Here is a 17,099-nt window from a genome sequence, read left to right as displayed (position 1 = left end):
TGCAGTTCTAAATTATTATTATTAAACTCACTGGAGCAGTGGAACTATTAAAACCACTCCTTAATTTCTCACTTACCTGGAAAGCCCTATTAGGGTTCCTATAAGTTGGTTCCAACTTAATTAACTTCATTTACCAATGCTACCCTCCAGTGAGTGTCCATGAGCAGAGATGGATTCGAATCCAAGTCTCCGGAGTAGTAGTCCACCACTCTATATACTACACCACACTGCCACTTGAGCTGTCTTGAATTCTCTTGTAAAAATGAAGCCTGGAAAAATAAACAGTTTGCCTCTCTCTTATGTTTGACGTAAGAAAAATAAAATGAAATGCTATGAATAAAAAAATAGAGGCAATCAGCAAAACAATATAATTGAGAGAACAGGCTTGGCGTTCCAGAGCTTTGCTTCCCCGCCACCTGCCCTCATGGGAATAGAAACACTGTAGATTAATTGCTTGCATGGACCATTAAAACCCCGACCTGAGGATTACCTGAAGCCGAGAGGTTGTTCTGATGAGAGACCAGCTCCCTTTGCCTGCTGCCGCTGGAGCTGTTGCAGCAGCTGCTACTGTGGGCTTTCACCGCGTGTCCCCCCAGGGATTGCTGATGTGCGCTACAAAGAAGAAAAAATAAATGTTATTTTTTAAAAACAAAATTTAATAGAATAAAATGCCAAATCCAGACGCGGAGAAAACTCAAGTACTCCCATTGCACTTTCTATTTCGGGGTCCTAAAGTCATTTAATTTTAAAAAAACCCACCCCCCAAACTCACAGCACCCCAAGGAAGGCCATTCCGATGGTCTCTCCATATGGGAAAACTCAGCACACCTGGAATGGCTAGGAAAGAAGACAAGCTTATTTAAAGACCAAAGTCTTTAGTAGTCAACAACCCTAGAGATGCTGAAACGATTAGGGGGCATTATTTAAACGTAGAGCACAACCCAACACAATCACATGGCATGTTGAGTAAATGGAAGACTCTTGCCCCCTGGTAATGGTTAGTTAATGCCTCTGCCCCCTACCCAGAAGTGAGCAACGAAGAGACACAGGTTATGCGTCTCTGTTGCAGAGACAAAATCAACAGGAACATCCACCAAGGATCTTACCTGGGATGATGCCTCTGATGGCCCAGACAATCTCTGGCATAAAATTTTGAGGTTGTTCTTTGAGGAACCTGAAAGATTTAAGCAGATGCTTCTGTTCACGGTCCTTGAGGCATACACATGAAAAAGGAGCTAGCAGCCTGCTGATGGCTGTGCTGGTTAAGGGAGTCTGAGAATTGTAGTCCCCCCCCCCTCCCCAGAAAAAGCAATCTTACCAAACTCAGGACTTTTCCCCCTATGCAATATAAGCCAACCGACCCTGCAAAGAGCTAAGATATACAAGGACTCTTTAAACGATAGTCCATTATAGGCATTCATTTTGCTGGTGCTTTGAAAATAACTGCTACTGTTTTAGCCTATTAGGTTCACAAAACCAGCTGATCCATGGATGGAGCTAGAATAGTTGCACGTTGCATGGTTTACCAGATGTAAGCCTTAAAGCAAAAAAAAAACCCCGCTGCTTATAAACCGCTCCATAGTGCTTAAAGCACTCCCTAGGCAGGGGGAGTGCTCCCTATAATGTATTTATGCAGGCTGCACATTGCTCTCCCCCCCCAATAAGGTAGGTACTCAGTTTACCAGCCTCGGAATGATGAAGGGCTGGGTCAACCTCCATCCAGCTGCCTGAGCCCAGGATTGAATTCAGGTTGTGAGCAAAGTCTTCACTGCAGAACTGCATTTTAACCTCTGTGCCACAAGGCTTCTTACTGGGCCAATGGGGCTTACAAACAGGTGTTTATAAGAATGCAGCCTAACCGCGCCATCCCAAACACGTTTACAAAGAAGTAGGATGCTCTGAACATGACGGGACCGACTCCCAAGTAAACAGGCATAGAACTGTGCTGCAGTTCAGTCGTCAAATGAACAGCACAGATCCAGGAGCTGGCAAGCCATAAATATAAAACTTATTGGAAGTTTGTCTCTGTTCTGTTTCAATTACATCAGACAAAGAAAGACTTTGGGTATGGGCTCAAAATTTCGTGCCCTGAATGTGTGGCCATTCCCCAGCTGCTTCTTAGCCTTCCCTTTCCAAAAGACAGCATCTGGTCTGCCAGGTTGCAATGATAGGCTTGAGGACATGGAGGGTAAACCTTGGACCTCAAGCGGACAGCTTATAAAGCTTCAGAGCCACATAAATGTTTTTGCTCTTCCTCGTGGTTGGTACACGAGTAAATTACTTATACAATATAAGACAGTCCAGACACGTTTCTTCAAAACTGAATAAGTTAGCACAAGTTTTAGAATTCTGCTTTCAGACAGGATCTGGTATACTTAGAAAAAAAGTGTTAAAAGAGCCAGCCTGGGTGGCTTTGGGCCAGCTGCACCGTCCCAAGGTTGCCCCCAGAGGAAGGGAAGGGTAAGACACTTTGGAGTACTCTCTACCTGGCAAACCCTGAAAGAGGTCATCATTAGTCAGAATTGGCATGACAGCACATGATGATTATTTTACACACACATGCCTGATGTACACCGTCCCCCTCCCACATAATAGCTGAACCAGTACCTTTGGGGGCTGTTCTTCCGTCTGACAGTTCCAGAAGACATCATCTTGGGTGGGGCTTAGTGGTGTTACAGCCACATCAGACAACGAACTGCTATGATACATCTCCCGACTGGCCTGCAAGTTTTCATTCTACAAGGAAATAAAGCAAACATCAAGCGAATTATCACCATCACATCCTCCTCCTCCACCACCACATATATGATAGTTTGTGAGTAGGAAAAGGACAAGCCTCTGCCATTAGGAGCACATGATGCTTCCATTTTGACAGAGGAGAGGATGGTAGCAATGGCGAGGAAGGTAATGAAGAGGTGCTATTTAAATTGTGTTTCACCTGGAGACAAGGGACAAACCGGCTCAAAGTCTTGCCAACCCTCAACAAGGTACCACTTCAGGGTGAGAGATCTTTTTCAGTGTCTAAAAGTAACATTTAAGGTTACATCCCACCACATTCACAGGTATGTTTCATGCATCGCGGCTCCCAGACTCTGGAACTCCCTCCCACAGGGGGCCAGCTTGGCCCCATCTTTGCTGTCCTTCCACTGATTAGGTCAAAAACCTCACTTTTGAAGATGGGGGGAATTCAAGGAATAAAAGGAAGTATTCGCGAAGGCTTTCACGGCCAGGATTTAATGGTTGTTGTGGGTTTTTCGGGCTCTTTGGCCATGTTCTGAAAGTTGTTCTTCCTAACGTTTCGCCAGTCTCTGTGGCCGGCATCTTCAGAGGACAGCACTCTGTGCTCTGGTGAGCACAGAGTGCTGTCCTTTGAAGAGGTCGGCCACAGAGACTGGCGAAACGTTAGGAAGAACAACCTTCCGAACATGGCCAAAGAGCCTGAAAAACCCACAACAACCAATAAAAGGAAGCTTCATTCTGCTGTTCTGGAGAGACATCCCATTTATAGGGCCGACATTTTCTCCTTTTTTGTGTGAGAGTCAAGAGAGTTTTCACAGATTCATGTGAAAAAGTTGGGAACATTTATTTTGTGCAAAAATGTATTTTGCACCAAACATTCTAATTTATGCAAAAACATTCTCTGTTTCATTTTATGCATCCGATGTGCATTTGTCTTCTAGGTTTGTATTTTGTGCCAAACAGATGTGTGTTTTTTTTGCAAAAAATAAATAAAATAAAATTCAATAACTTTTTTTTTTTACTAATGCTTCAGCTGATGAATGATATTTCCACTCTCACAGATAGTGGAAAAATATCTCACGATAGTTGGAAATAGTTTTGGTGGGTTTTTTCCCCAAGTGTCAACAGTTTGCTTTTTCATTGAGGACAAGAAAATCAGCAAAAATACATTAGTGTGACCCAGAATACATCTTTCAAATCATATCTTTGATCTGGGTGATCCAAAGGAGGCTTAAGCTTCCAACCTCAGACCTCTTGCACATTTTATATACATATAGATGAGGCAATTTCAGTAGGCATAATTTTTCACACCACTAAAAATCTCTTTTTAAGAACTACTTCTAAAAAGCTGCAACATGCACAGCCATTAAAAGCTAAGGTTTGTCTTTTGACAAAGCCCACATAATATTTTTGAGGAACAAAATTTAAGGTTTCTTCTCTCAAATATAGCAACACAGAGGCAGCAGGAGCACAACATAAAATAGAAACTTGGAAAAACAAAGAAAGAAGCTGTTTCACTATCACATTTCCTGTTGAGAACCGCTTACAGGAATCTGTCAGAAAAAATCTCTTTTCTCCTGAAGAAACTTAGTACACAGTTATACTATTGAAATAAATTGAGGTTTTGAATTTGGTTTAAAGTTGTGTGGTAGTCATGTGATTTTTGGCTTGGTGTGTGTTTCCTCTTTGGAAAACTTTAAATCCATTCTTAAACTGTGTTGTCTATTGGTCAAAGGGGGGGGGGGAGTACATGGGCTTTTAGAATCATTGCATTTGAGGCTTTGTCCTGTGTCCACCTACAGAATAAATCATGTGAAAGGCTGGACTGGATGAATCCCAACCCGGAATCAAGATTGCTGGAAGAAATATCAACAACCGCCGATATGCAGATAATACCACTCTGATGGCAGAAAGTGAGGAGGAGTTAAAGAACCTCTTAATGAGGGTGAAAGAGGAGAGCACAAAAATGGTCTGAAGCTTAACATAAAAAAAAAGAAGATCGTGGCCACTGGTCCCATCACCTCCTGGCAAACAGAAGGGGAAGATATGGAGGCAGTGACAGATTTTACTTTCTTGGGCTCCATGATCACTGCAGATGGTGACAGCAGCCACGAAATTCAAAGACCCCTGCTTCTTGGGAGGAAAGCTTAGATAGCATCTTAAAAAGCATTGACATCACCTTGCCGACAAAGGTCCACATAGTCAAAGCGATGGTTTTTCCAGTAGCGATGTATGGAAGTGAGAGCTGGACCATAAAGAAGGCTGACTGCCAAAGAATTGATGCTTTTTGAATTGTGGTGCTGGAGGAGACTCTTGAGAGTCCCCTGGGTTGCAAGGAGAACAAACCTATCCATTCTGAAGGAAATCAACCCTGAGTGCTCACTGGAAGGACAGATCCTGAAGCTGAGGCTCCAATACTTTGGCCGTCTGATGAGAAGAGAAGACTCCCTGGAAAAGACCCTGATGTTGGGAAAGAGTGAAGGCAAGAGGCAAAGGGGACGACAGAGGGCGAGATGTCTGGACAGTGTCATCGAAGCTGCCAACATGAATTTGACCCAACTCCGGGAGGCAGTGGAAGACAGGAGGGCCTGGCGTGCTCTGGTCCATGGGGTCATGAAGAGTCGGGCACAACTTAACAACTAAACAATATCTTGTGTCCACCTGCCCTCACATTGGCTGCCTCTCACAGCCATTAGCAACTACTACTGTAGCAATATCTTTAATTATTATTTTTATTTCTTGCAATCTGACATAGCACTAATGCAGAATCACATATAGGGGGAATAAGGAGGGGCACAGAGAGTGAAGGGGCTGAAAGGTACCGAGGACATTGACTAAGCTTGTGAAAGAGCAACCCACATAGGGAGAGGAGAGGGCCTGAAACTGACCAGAGTCATTTCGACTAGATCCCTTTGCAAAGGGGGGAAATAAGGAGCTGGGGCTGAAACTGACCAGAGACATGGAGGAGGCTTATGAAGGGATGCACACAAGAGGTGGAGAAGGAGCACAGGAAGTATACCAGTAAGTGGCAAACCCAACAGATAGAATTTACACTGATAGAGGCATTCCCATATGCCAAAATGATTGAAAATAAAGCAATTTCCACAAGCAATTTAAAACAGACAACCCTCTTGCAGCTGAGCAAAATGCCTTGCTTTCTAACAAAAAAACCTACATTTTCTAGGCAAAAACATACATGCTTCCACGTGTCATGTAGTCATCTTAAAAAATTAATTTAAAACCTGCAAAACCCCGATTCAAATATATATTTTTAATCACATGTAACCACACTCTAAATAATATAGTGCATCCTGCACCCCTGATTTCTTTACCTATAAACATTGCAGAAGATTTCAATCAACTATTTCATGCAAATTAGTGCACTTTTGGGAAGCGGGGATGATGTGCAACTGACCAGTTCAGCTTTAAAAAATGGGAACATCAACATCCATAACTACAACTTCCAGAATACCCCTTACCATTTTGGCTGTGGGAGTTGTAAGCCAAAGATTACTCAAATTCTCATATGATCTGTGGATATGCACCAGGCTACCCCCCTCCCTCTTGATCTCCAGGAAATGTGTAAAATGTGAGCTTTTAAAGGTAATCTTTAGAAACATCCTGCTCCTATGATTTTTCTCACTCTCCCGTGTGATTGTATTTGTCTGCCACTGCCTTTGGAGAATTCTTTCTTTCTTTTTTCCTTATTTTTTTATGATTTGGATGTTTCCTGTTGGTGGATGGGTACGTGGGTGGTTTGTGTGTTTATTTGTTGTTAGCTTCACGGAGTAGTGGCCTGCCACTAGATGAACAAACAAATGCCCTTCAGATTGCATCTCTCTTCGCTAGCACCCATGACATCTCTCTGTCATTTCCGGCCTGCCACTAAAGCTGTGAGTCTGAATCATGGGGTTGATCCCATTCCCATATCCTGATACGGCCCTGACAGGGATATGAGAGGAGCGCCTGCAGCGATACCATCTTGTTCTGCTATTCTGTCAGATCTCTCACAGGCTGCTGAGAAGGAATGCAGCTCTCAGAAGAAGCGTTCTTTATTCATTAGCAGACGTTTCTCTCCTCCGAGTCAGAACTGATTTAGGGTCACAACATGCGGAGGACTGCTGCTTTCAAGCCAACTCTTTCAAATGCAAAATAATAATAATATAATATACAGTGTATATATATATATATATATATAAGAGCCCCCTTCATCTCCCATAGTTCTTAAGGGCACCCTGGCAGATTTGGTGAGAGTAAGAAGAGAGCAAATGAACAGTGAGGCCCCTTCAAAACACAAAAACAAAAATGAACGAAAAGAAAGAAAAAATCCCTTAAAATAGTATTAGTATTAGTATTAGTATTAGTATTAGTATTAATAGTAATAATAGTTAATAGTTAATAGTTAATAGTTAATAGTTAATAATTAATAATTAATAATAATTAATATTAATATTAATATTAATATTTTTAATGATGATGATGATAATAATAATAATGATAATAATAATGATAATAATAATGATAATAATGATGATGATGATGATGATAATAATAATAATAATAATAATAATAATAATAATAATAATAATAATAATAATAATAATAATAATAATAATAATAATAATAATAATAATAAAGTGGCTTCTGCCTAAGCCCAGTTCCAAAGCTTACTTCAGGCTATTTTGTCCTGCAACATCTGGCTCCATCTTCTCAAGATAAACTGAGCCAGGAATCAACCAGCTCAATTAATGTAAAAACAAATAAGGTAGCTGGAGATACTTGTTTCCCGGAAAATAAGACAGGGTCTTCTATTAATTTTTGCTCGAAAAATGCATTAGGGTTTATTTTCAGGGGATGTTTTATTTTTTTTAATGTACAGCCATCTACATTGATTCAAATACTGTCATGTTGTCTTCTGGTTGCTGCACAAGGGCGGGGTTTCACTTCACTGGGGCTTATTTTTGGGGTAGGGCTTATATTACGAGCATCCTGAAAAATCACAGTAGGGCTTATTTTCAGGTTAGGTCTTATCTTCCGGGAAACAGGGTACACAGTCTATAATCTTGCATACCCTTACGATGCAATTTTTGCTACTTCTGCACCAGCTGCATAGTGTTTGGTTTTGGCACAAGCACCTTCCACCTTCAGAAATTCCCCCCCTAGATGCAGAAAGTCCCTTCTTCCAGCTTGTGCCAAAAAACTCTCCTGACAGCTGTTCTACGTAAGAGATCTTCCGGCAGAGTGATCTGCTGGCAGAACCTGTCTATGTTGGCTAAGATCTGCCTGCGGAAAAGCTAAAAAGCCATGGAGAACAAGAGGGCCAAGGAAGGAGCCGAGTTTTGCCAGCCTATGGCCATAGCTACAATGTCATCAGGATAGGCCAGGGTGAGAGTAATTTCCAACACTCCTAGGCAGCGAAGGGTTTAGCTTCTCTACACCTTCAATGGACCTGCTTGTCAGGCCACCTTAGTCCGTTTCGAGTGCATCTAAGTCCCATGTAACTCAGTACTTCCCAATCCCTGGAATGCCAACAACATGGGGCTATTCACCAGCAATCGTATAAGGCAACACCCTGTGATCCTACATTTGATATCCCATGTCCTCTGTACTTCACTGCGGGCAATCTTTGGTCCCTTTTATTTGCTGAAATGCAGGTCTTCAAAGCCAATGGTGGGAGACGCTGGGAACTACAATCCAACAGCATCTGGAGGATTACTGCTGATGATTAAGATTAGGCATCCTCCAGTCTCGAGAGACTATGGTATCACGCTCTGTATCGAGGACTTGGAACAGGGTCTAGTGTGGCTGAGAAGGCCAATTCGAGAGTGACCATCACTTCCACACTGAAGACAAATACAATCTGTCCCCTGTCCAGCTCCCTGATTTGGTGGTTTCGGGACTGCCTCTTGGCCTCGGCCTGCTGGACAAGGGTCTCTTCAAATTGGGAGAGGCCATGATGCCCCGCCTGCCTCCAGGCTGAGCGCTCAGATGTCAGGGTTTCCCATCTGTTGAGATCCATTTCCAAGGCCTTCAGATCCCGCTTGCAGATGTCCTTGAATCACAGCTGTGGGCTCCCTCTGGGGCGATTTCCCTGCACTAATTCAACAACTGCTGATGAACCCCTGGTGAGCTTATCATAATGCTAGAAGAATTCATTTTTTCTCCTTCTAAACTTCTCTGTATAGTCTTTTTTTTGTCTAGCAGGATGTTGGATTGTACACTTTACTTCTTTGAAAACATTTCAGCCTCTCTTTTTTTTTAACGGAAACAGCCAATTCAGCAGGTATAGGATTTAATAATATGGTACTTAAAGTCTTGTTTTCCCCTTTTTTGTCCAATATGATTGCGATTAATGATAGTATTTATTTAAAGCAGGCTGGTTGGGAGTGTCAAGCTGTTCTCAAAAGCAGCTAACCCTGCCATGAGAAAGAAAAGTTGGTGAAGCCTGTTATCAAGATGCCCATCATTTTCTTGGAGCCTGATTCAGCAAAAAATAAAAAATAAAAAATAAAAAAAATACTGTTGAGATAGTCTGAACTTTGAGCAGTTGCTCAAAAGGAACAGAAGAACGAGTAATTTGCCCATTTAGAAGTCAGGAGCACCAATAAGTTGCAAGATAAGGGGAGCATTTGAGACTAGTTCAGAAAGAAAGCTACTGTGAGCTAAAAAAACCCCACTACAGATGAATTCACTGCTTTGTTTGTGAATGCCGGGACAAATGAAACTTCCTGTTGCTGCCGGGAGAGAAGTTCCAGTGGCTGACAATTGCCAATCATATTCCCCAAATTTTTGGGTGATCAAATTAAATGAGACAACATCAATATGAATGGGGGCCTCTGGATGAAAAATGGCTTGCCCATTAGGGACGACCATGCCCCACCCAGAGGCCCCCCAATAGTACAACGTTATGGGCCAAAGAAGACTACGTGCTTATTATGTATTTAGAAGAAGTGCTCCCCCCAAGTGGTGGAAGGCATCTGTTTGTCACTGCACACGATTTTTGTCACCTATGTATCTGATTTTAGCATGTGTAGCCTGCATAATTAACTTGTAAACTGCCCAGAGAGTGCTTGAAGCACTATGGGGTGGTATATAAGCAACACACTTTTCTTTGCTTTATTTTGTAACTGAGCATACTTCACCTGCCTTTGGCTTAGTGGCAAATAGCTGCCTAATTTCCAATGTTTACATGTGATCAGATCTGGGAAATACTGCTTTGTTTTTAATGGTATCCCCAGGATTTCCTAGCCACAAGCCATGCTATTTAGGGGACACTAGTCTATAAAGCTAGCTCTGTATATGGGAAGAACCAGGATCCTCCACTTCCTATTGATTGCGGAGTGCTTTTGCCTCAGCTCACCTTTAACAGAAGTTGGATGCGAACCACAGAAGTGGCAAACCAAGCTGGCTCTCCTCCTGCTATCCTTTCCTCACACTGATTCTTCAAGCATTGCCCTCTGGGAAAGAGACTTTATGTCTTCCTTTTTGCTCCATCAAACACATGCTACATTTATGGTGTTAGATGAATTATGCACAATAAAATAACTTCCGAAGCAAACAGTGGCCTGCAGTGGGAGCGAAAGCTTTTTGTGAAACAATATTCCCCAAACTTAATTTGGAGAGGCATACATTAATGTCACTGCAAGTAAAAATTATTTGAACAGATTATGCTGGCCACTGTTGTTTTAAGGCTTATCATTCCTTAGACAATGATGATAGCAACAGCTTTTAAAAGATGACCCAAAAAGTAACTTTTCCAAACAAGCACTTGACAGTTCCAGCCCAGCCTAGGACCTCTTTTTTTAAAATTTAAAGAAGAAAGGAGGCCAAGCTGGCTCCATCTTTACTGTTCTTCCGCAAGCAGGCGAAGACCTTTCTCTTCAGGCAAGCTTTATTACAGTAACTGGCTGCCTGGCTGGAGTTTTTACATGGATTGTTGTACCTTACTGCTTTGAATGTCTTGCTTTTCTTTGCCATTTTTAGTGTGGTTTTTATTTGACTTTTTAAAGTATTTGTATACTTGCTGTTGCTAGCTCTAAATACTGTCTTTTCATAATGTAAGCCACCTTAGATCCTATTTAAGGAGAAAGGCAAAATAAATGATATTTTGAATACACTATACAAAAATGACGATTAAAATTACAATCCTCCAAAATAACATACACAGCAAGCACATCAGATGGTATTACTGAATTGAGTTAAGACTTCTCTCCATAAGGCAACCGGAGAGGCTGGGGGACAGCTAAAAAAATCAGTATACAGTGGTGCCTCGCTTAACGATTACCTCGTTAAATGACGAAACCACTTGACGATGAGGTGATGTTTTAATGGGCAAAATTTGCTTCCTGACGATAGGTTCCCTGCTTCGGGAACCGATTCTTCGCATTACGACAATCAAAACAGCTGATTGTCGGGTTTCAAAATGGCCACCCGCTGTGTAAAATGGCTCCCCGCTGTGCTTTAGGATGGATTTTTCACTGCACAGGTATCGGAAAATGGCCACCCTATGGAGGATCTTCGCTGGACGCTGAGGTATTTAGCCCATTGGAACGCATTGAGCGGATTTGAATGCATTTCAATGGACTTTTTTATTTCGCTTGACGAGGATTTCGCTCTACAGCGATTTTGCTGGACTGGATTATCCTCGTCAAGCGAGGCACTACTGTAATTATTACAATACTGAATCAAAGGGAGCCACGTTTTACAAAATGAGCCTGTGCCGAAATTCTGGTACAGTAATCAAGAGTGAACAGTGAGTTGTTCCATCAATGATAATTTCCACACTCTAGATTCCCAAGCATTTATTGAAACTTCTACAGCCACTTAATCATTTGTAATCCTTTGTCTAGCTGCTATGCACCGAAAAGTGATTAACTCCTTGTGATGTATTAATGCACTGGAGTTTTTTTTTTAAAATCCATTAATTCTAGTTCTGGAGTTATATCAATCCATTATGACGTTATCTTTCCAATTCTAACAAATATCTTTACCCCAAAATTAACTATTCTAGAGCACTGCCACCAGGAATGTAAATAGGCACTAATTGCTTTGCAGCCTCTCTGACAATTTGAATCCAGGTTATTGGTCATGTAATTCAATTTGAGTCGAGTGTAATGCTGTTGGTGTGCCACTTTGAGGCAATGCTCTCTTAGAGATGTTGACATTGTTTTTAAAAAGACTTATTTCACTCCACAGCCTTTTTCACTGTTCGTCTCTAATAGTAAATCCAAAGTCTTTCCCCTAAATTTCTTTGAGCCCCCTCAGAATAGCATAGATTGTATTAATCAATGTAGTAAATCTTCATATACAGGGCCTTATGGCTGCCGATAGCCAATAATATTATGTTTTTCATGGTTGTTAAAGGCTTATTAAGTGCTTCTCTAATCTGAAGTAGAAAATGAAATGAGGTACTTGGTGGAGCTGTAACCATGACGTTTTGAGAGCACCAAGTTGCACCAAAAGTTGGATCCTGGATTTTGTTGTGTTCCTGAGGAAAAGGTCATGGAGATGGAATAAGCCATTTTCCTTCCAGTATCTAAACTTCAACCATTCATCCTAGCTACGAAACAGAGAATCACTTAAGAAGGGAGTGTGGGACAAATTAGATGGCAAAAAATCTTTTTCCCCATTCATTCCAGTATATATATGACTATTGATATGTGTGTGTATGTATATGTGTGTGTGTATATGTATGTATGTATGTATGTATGTATGTATGTATGTATGTATGTATGTATGTATGTATGTATGTATGTATGTATGTATGTATGTATGTATGTATGTATGTATGTATGTATGTATGTATGTATGTATGTGTGTGTGTGTGTATTGTTATTTCTAAGGAGAAACAGAATTCTGAGTAGATTTTCTAAAGTTCTCTTTGGTGATTCAAGTTGTAACCATCCACATTCTTTGTCCCGATTAATCAGTCTAATTAGCTCTCTGTTCTGACCAGCTACATAACAACAATACAGGAATTCCTAACCCACCTTTTTTATTTCCCCTCTATTGTATTGTACTTGGTACTCTTGATCTCTTTCCTCCATGTATAAATTTCTCACTTACTCATTGCCATTTTTTTCAGAACACTCTGATAACCCAACTGGAATTGTATGGAGCAGACATTTTGATGGAAGAGATACTCCACAACCAGGTTAATTTCAGCTTCCGGTTTTGTATTAAACCGTGCATCTGGTGAATTATGGGTTTATAATTAATGGAATTTGTTTCACTTCAAGTAGCTGGCATTATTACCACTAAATATTCTATAGATGGTTTTGCAACAGGGAAAGCTGTTAGTGTCTGTAGGGAAACCCTGTCTTGAGCCCTAATAGTATAGATTTTTAAAAACTTGATCCTTAAACCAGATACTAAAGCATATTCTGAGAAAATGTCCAATTTTATTGGAATCTTTGTGAAGGGGCGTAAGGCCAATACTGCCACATCATCTGCAAAAAGTAGTAGGATCTTGGGTCTTGGTCATGGCAGGAGAGAGAGAGAGAGAGAGAAGAGAGAGAGAGAGAGAGAGAGAGAGAGAGAGAGAGAGAGACTTCTCATTTGAACCAAATAAATGGAAACTGGTTCAAATTACAGTCAAGCATAACTCTATCTTTGAAAAGTGATTGAATGTGGTATTCTTCTTCGCTAGTAGAAAGAAAATGGAAGTAATGGAAGCAATGGATTTATAATTTTTTGGAGAGAAAAAAAACCAGCCTCAAAATATATGTTCGGAGGAAGAGCCATGAAAAAAAAGAAAGATAGAAAGAAAAAGCACACATTTTTAAGATCAGATGGCTTGGGGCTCCTCTGCCACCTAGTTTACAGGTTTAGGATTAAAGGCAAAATGCCGGAAACTCAAGAAGTTGCTTACACCAGTTCAACTACTCATCCCTTTAACCCAGTCTTGCCCGAAGACTCAGGCAGGGGAAAATGCTTTGTGACATCTATTGCCAGATATTCTTTTAACTGCAGATGCCAGAAGCCCAACTTGTGGCATTCTGTTTCAAGCATCTCTAAGGGAACTGACCTCTCCAAGAGCTTGAAATCCAAGAGGGGAGGACTGTTGTTGTTTTTTTTAAAAAGCCTCAGCCTTCAGGCTACCTCTTCTCCTTAGAAGCATCTGCACTTAAATTCTCCCATTGACATCAAAGCAACTTTAAAACTGACTCATTTCGACTAGATCGCATCACTGCCTTTTAAAGCAAAGATTTCTAGGGTTGCTGCAGAAGCAATGATGAAGTTTTGGTTTGCATGCTTTCGATTCACAAATGCCCATTTGCATTCTGAAAACACAAGTGAATCATCTCTTGTATTGTTTCCTCTTCCTTCAACAGCCCTGAATACCACATAATGGTTTCACAGGGTAGAACAACATACTAAACCATGGTTAGTTTAACCACCTAGTGCTTTGCAAGCCAGCTTTTCTTCATGGTTTTATATCCTGGCCAAAGTTTGAAAATGTTGTTTGCTTGTACAGTGATTCCCAGAAACCATCACTCAGCATGACCAGTTGGTATGTCTGTTGGGGTTTTAAGAGCCTGAGGTCTAAAAAAAGATAATTTTTCCAAGCTCTGATCCTGGTCTCATGGCTACTCACAAACCATGGTTTGTTAAAAGGTGTTGGTTTGGGCATAACAACATACTATATTTGCATTTTATTCCTGAATCTTCCCATAGACTTTTCTAAAACAGATGGTGAGAATCTTCTACCTGAGACATCGCTGCTCTTTGCAAAGCTGGTGTACAAGGACTGGAACTACTGCCAGAGCCTAGCCTCCCATGGGAGTTGGCATCACGACCCACAAGAGGTGCCCAGGCGAGATCAGTCTGGCCACTTTCTCTCTTCTTGTGCTTGTTCTCCGACTGCAAACAAATGAACAAAGACAAAAGCAGAGCAAGATTCAGTTCTGACATCATGGAAAGAGTACAGTGGACCCTCTACTTACAGAATTAATCTGTATTGGAACGGTGGCTGCAGGTTGAAAAGTCTGTGGGTCAAGTCTCCATTGACCTACAATGCATTGAAAACCGATTAATCCTGTAAACCGGCCGTTTTTGTTCCATTTTGGTTTTTTTCTGGTCTGTAGGTCGATTCTCCGGCTGCAAGTCAAACCTAAATTTTGCGGCCAGAGAAGTCTGTAACTCGAAAAGTTTGTAAGTCGAGCCGTCTGTAAGTTGAGGGTCCACTGTACAGATTTAGCCCACTCCTTATTGAGTTCCTCTATTTATAAGGAGATGAGAAATGGAAATCTAGAATAGGTTCATGCCTCTTTCTTCATTAAAAAAGAATTTTACAGAGGAATAACTGTGCTAGTGTGTTAAAGCAAAAACAGTGAAAAGTCTTGTGGTTACTTAAAGTTTGACAGGCTGCCAACCGGATGCCGCTGCTGAAGAAGGGAAGCACAGCCCATCAAAGCTGGAGTTTTATTTTATGCTCTCAGTTCAGTACTGTGGTTCTGACTTAGTGGCCAGACGAACATATTTACCTACTACTAGAGATGGCCATGAACTGCACTTTGGCAGTCTAGTCCAGTTTGGCACCACACCAGCATAGGCGTCCTGTGGACATGGTGTACTCCCTTCTCCTGCCTCCCCTGCACACTCACCCATTCCCTGGGTGATGTGTGCTTCCTTCCTCTGCCTCCTCCTGCAGCTGCCCTCTCATAGGCAGTACTGCGGGTTTCCTTGTCTCGCCTCCCTATCTGAGAGGGAGGCCATTGGAGGAGGTGGAGGAGGGAGTGCACACTGAGTGGGTATTTGCACTAAAGAGGTGAGGAGGGAAGCACTTATCACCTGGGAAATGGGTGAGCCACAGAGGAGAGGAGAGTGCGCTGCGCCTGTGGAATAGCCGTGCAGGCCCAGTGCTGAACTGGACCGAACCACTGAATTTTGGGTTGTGCCCATCTCTACTAAGACTTTTCCATCTGCATCTTCAGCAGCAGGACTATGTAGTTATAAAGCCAGACTGTCTTCAGCTAGATTTCCCTGTGAGTTTTCCTCCAGGCTTCCCACTGCCCTAATTTTAAATTCATGTTTTACACTCCAAATAACTGTAATTATAAATGAAGTGTTGAAACGCATTGCTGAAAGCTCCAGAATGAAATTCCCATACGAACTGGAAGTCTGAACTACAGCTTGGTTTTCAGTGTATTTGGATGTGTTTTTTTCTACATCACCAAGTCAACTAACTGCTCTGGGAAACACAGGCAGATTCAATATTGATACGTGTTGTCCTATGAGGGTGTTAATAGCATATCTGGGGGGAGAAGGGGCTGTTTAAACCCTGACAGCTTCCTTGTTAATAAAACACCAGGAGATCTAGCCAAACAGCAGTCTCAATAAGAAGTCATGATTACTTCACTGGAGGGGAACAGCGCTCAAATCAATGCTCTGGTCCCTGTGAATTGAAGCACACGCACTCCCTGAGATCAACATGATGCGAATGGGATTAAAGAAACAGAGCATACAGAATCGTAATGGCAACAGTGCCGTGCTAGAAGCACACAAGACACAGCCAGGAGTTGCAAAAAGAAAGTGCAGGTTTATGTCAGACCCAATTTGCGCGTTTTTAGAGCCACACACTTCCAACAGAGACTCCCTGCCTACACCTGGTAATGTCAAAAAAGCCACCGCAGTACATTTGGATTAAAATTTAACAGTAATGGCACAGGCTAAATTTTACAATGCATCTTATTCTAGTACAAAGAAGTCATTTATGGAATACATGCCAGAGACACAAATGAATATTGGAGCTGACATTATGCGATGTGTCTTTCCTCCCTTTTTAGGTGGCAGATTTTTTTCTCCCAAAAAGACAATGTTGAAGACATGAACAGAGTTATCCATCCTCTAAAGCTCAGAAGATGGGGGAACTACCTAGCCAAGCCCCTCTCAAAACATTCATATTTTCTCTTTCAGTTGTATTCTCCAAAATGGGCTCCAGAATTTGGGAGGGGGTTTATCACAATTAAAATCTATCCATTGGCCCCCTTATCTTGGGGTATACAGTCGTGTCTCGCATAGCGATTGCTTGGTATAGTGATGAAATCGCTTTGCAATGGACTTTTTGCCATAGCAAGAATGATCACTTTGTGATGGTCCCTATGGGGAAAATTCGCTTTGCAATGATCGTGGGGAAGCGATCATCACAAAGCCCCCATTTTCGCACAGCTGATTGGTGGTTTCAAAATGGTCGCCGGAAAAACAAAATGGCCGCCCGCTGTTTTGCCTCACTTTAGAGGCACCGAAAATGGCCGCCCCATGGAGGATCTTCACTTTAAGGTTAGTTTTTAGCCCATAGGAACACATTGAAGGGGTTTCAATGCGTTTCTATGGGCTTTTTAAAATCGCTTAGCGATGAA

At 41.7% G+C, this 17,099-nt stretch overlaps 1 protein-coding gene across 4 annotated transcripts in view; it reads right to left on the bottom strand.

Annotated features, from left to right (window-relative positions):
- The window catches only part of NRK (Nik related kinase), a 125,968-nt gene that overhangs the window by 36,210 nt on the left and 72,659 nt on the right, over positions 1 to 17,099 (bottom strand). For all 4 annotated transcript variants that reach the window (XM_020813943.3, XM_072981398.2, XM_072981399.2 and 1 more), the window contains exons 15-18: positions 14,449 to 14,601; positions 2,608 to 2,736; positions 1,107 to 1,174; positions 491 to 612 (exon numbers count right to left, since the gene is read on the bottom strand). In XM_020813943.3, the coding sequence (XP_020669602.3) occupies positions 491 to 612; positions 1,107 to 1,174; positions 2,608 to 2,736; positions 14,449 to 14,601 (472 nt within the window). The remainder of the gene's footprint in view (positions 1 to 490; positions 613 to 1,106; positions 1,175 to 2,607; positions 2,737 to 14,448; positions 14,602 to 17,099) is intronic.

This window comes from Pogona vitticeps, chromosome 11 (assembly GCF_051106095.1).
Source record: "Pogona vitticeps strain Pit_001003342236 chromosome 11, PviZW2.1, whole genome shotgun sequence".
NCBI lineage: Eukaryota > Metazoa > Chordata > Lepidosauria > Squamata > Agamidae > Pogona > Pogona vitticeps.
The sequence above is the reverse complement of the archived record's forward strand: the minus strand, read 5'-3'. Positions and strand labels throughout refer to the sequence as shown.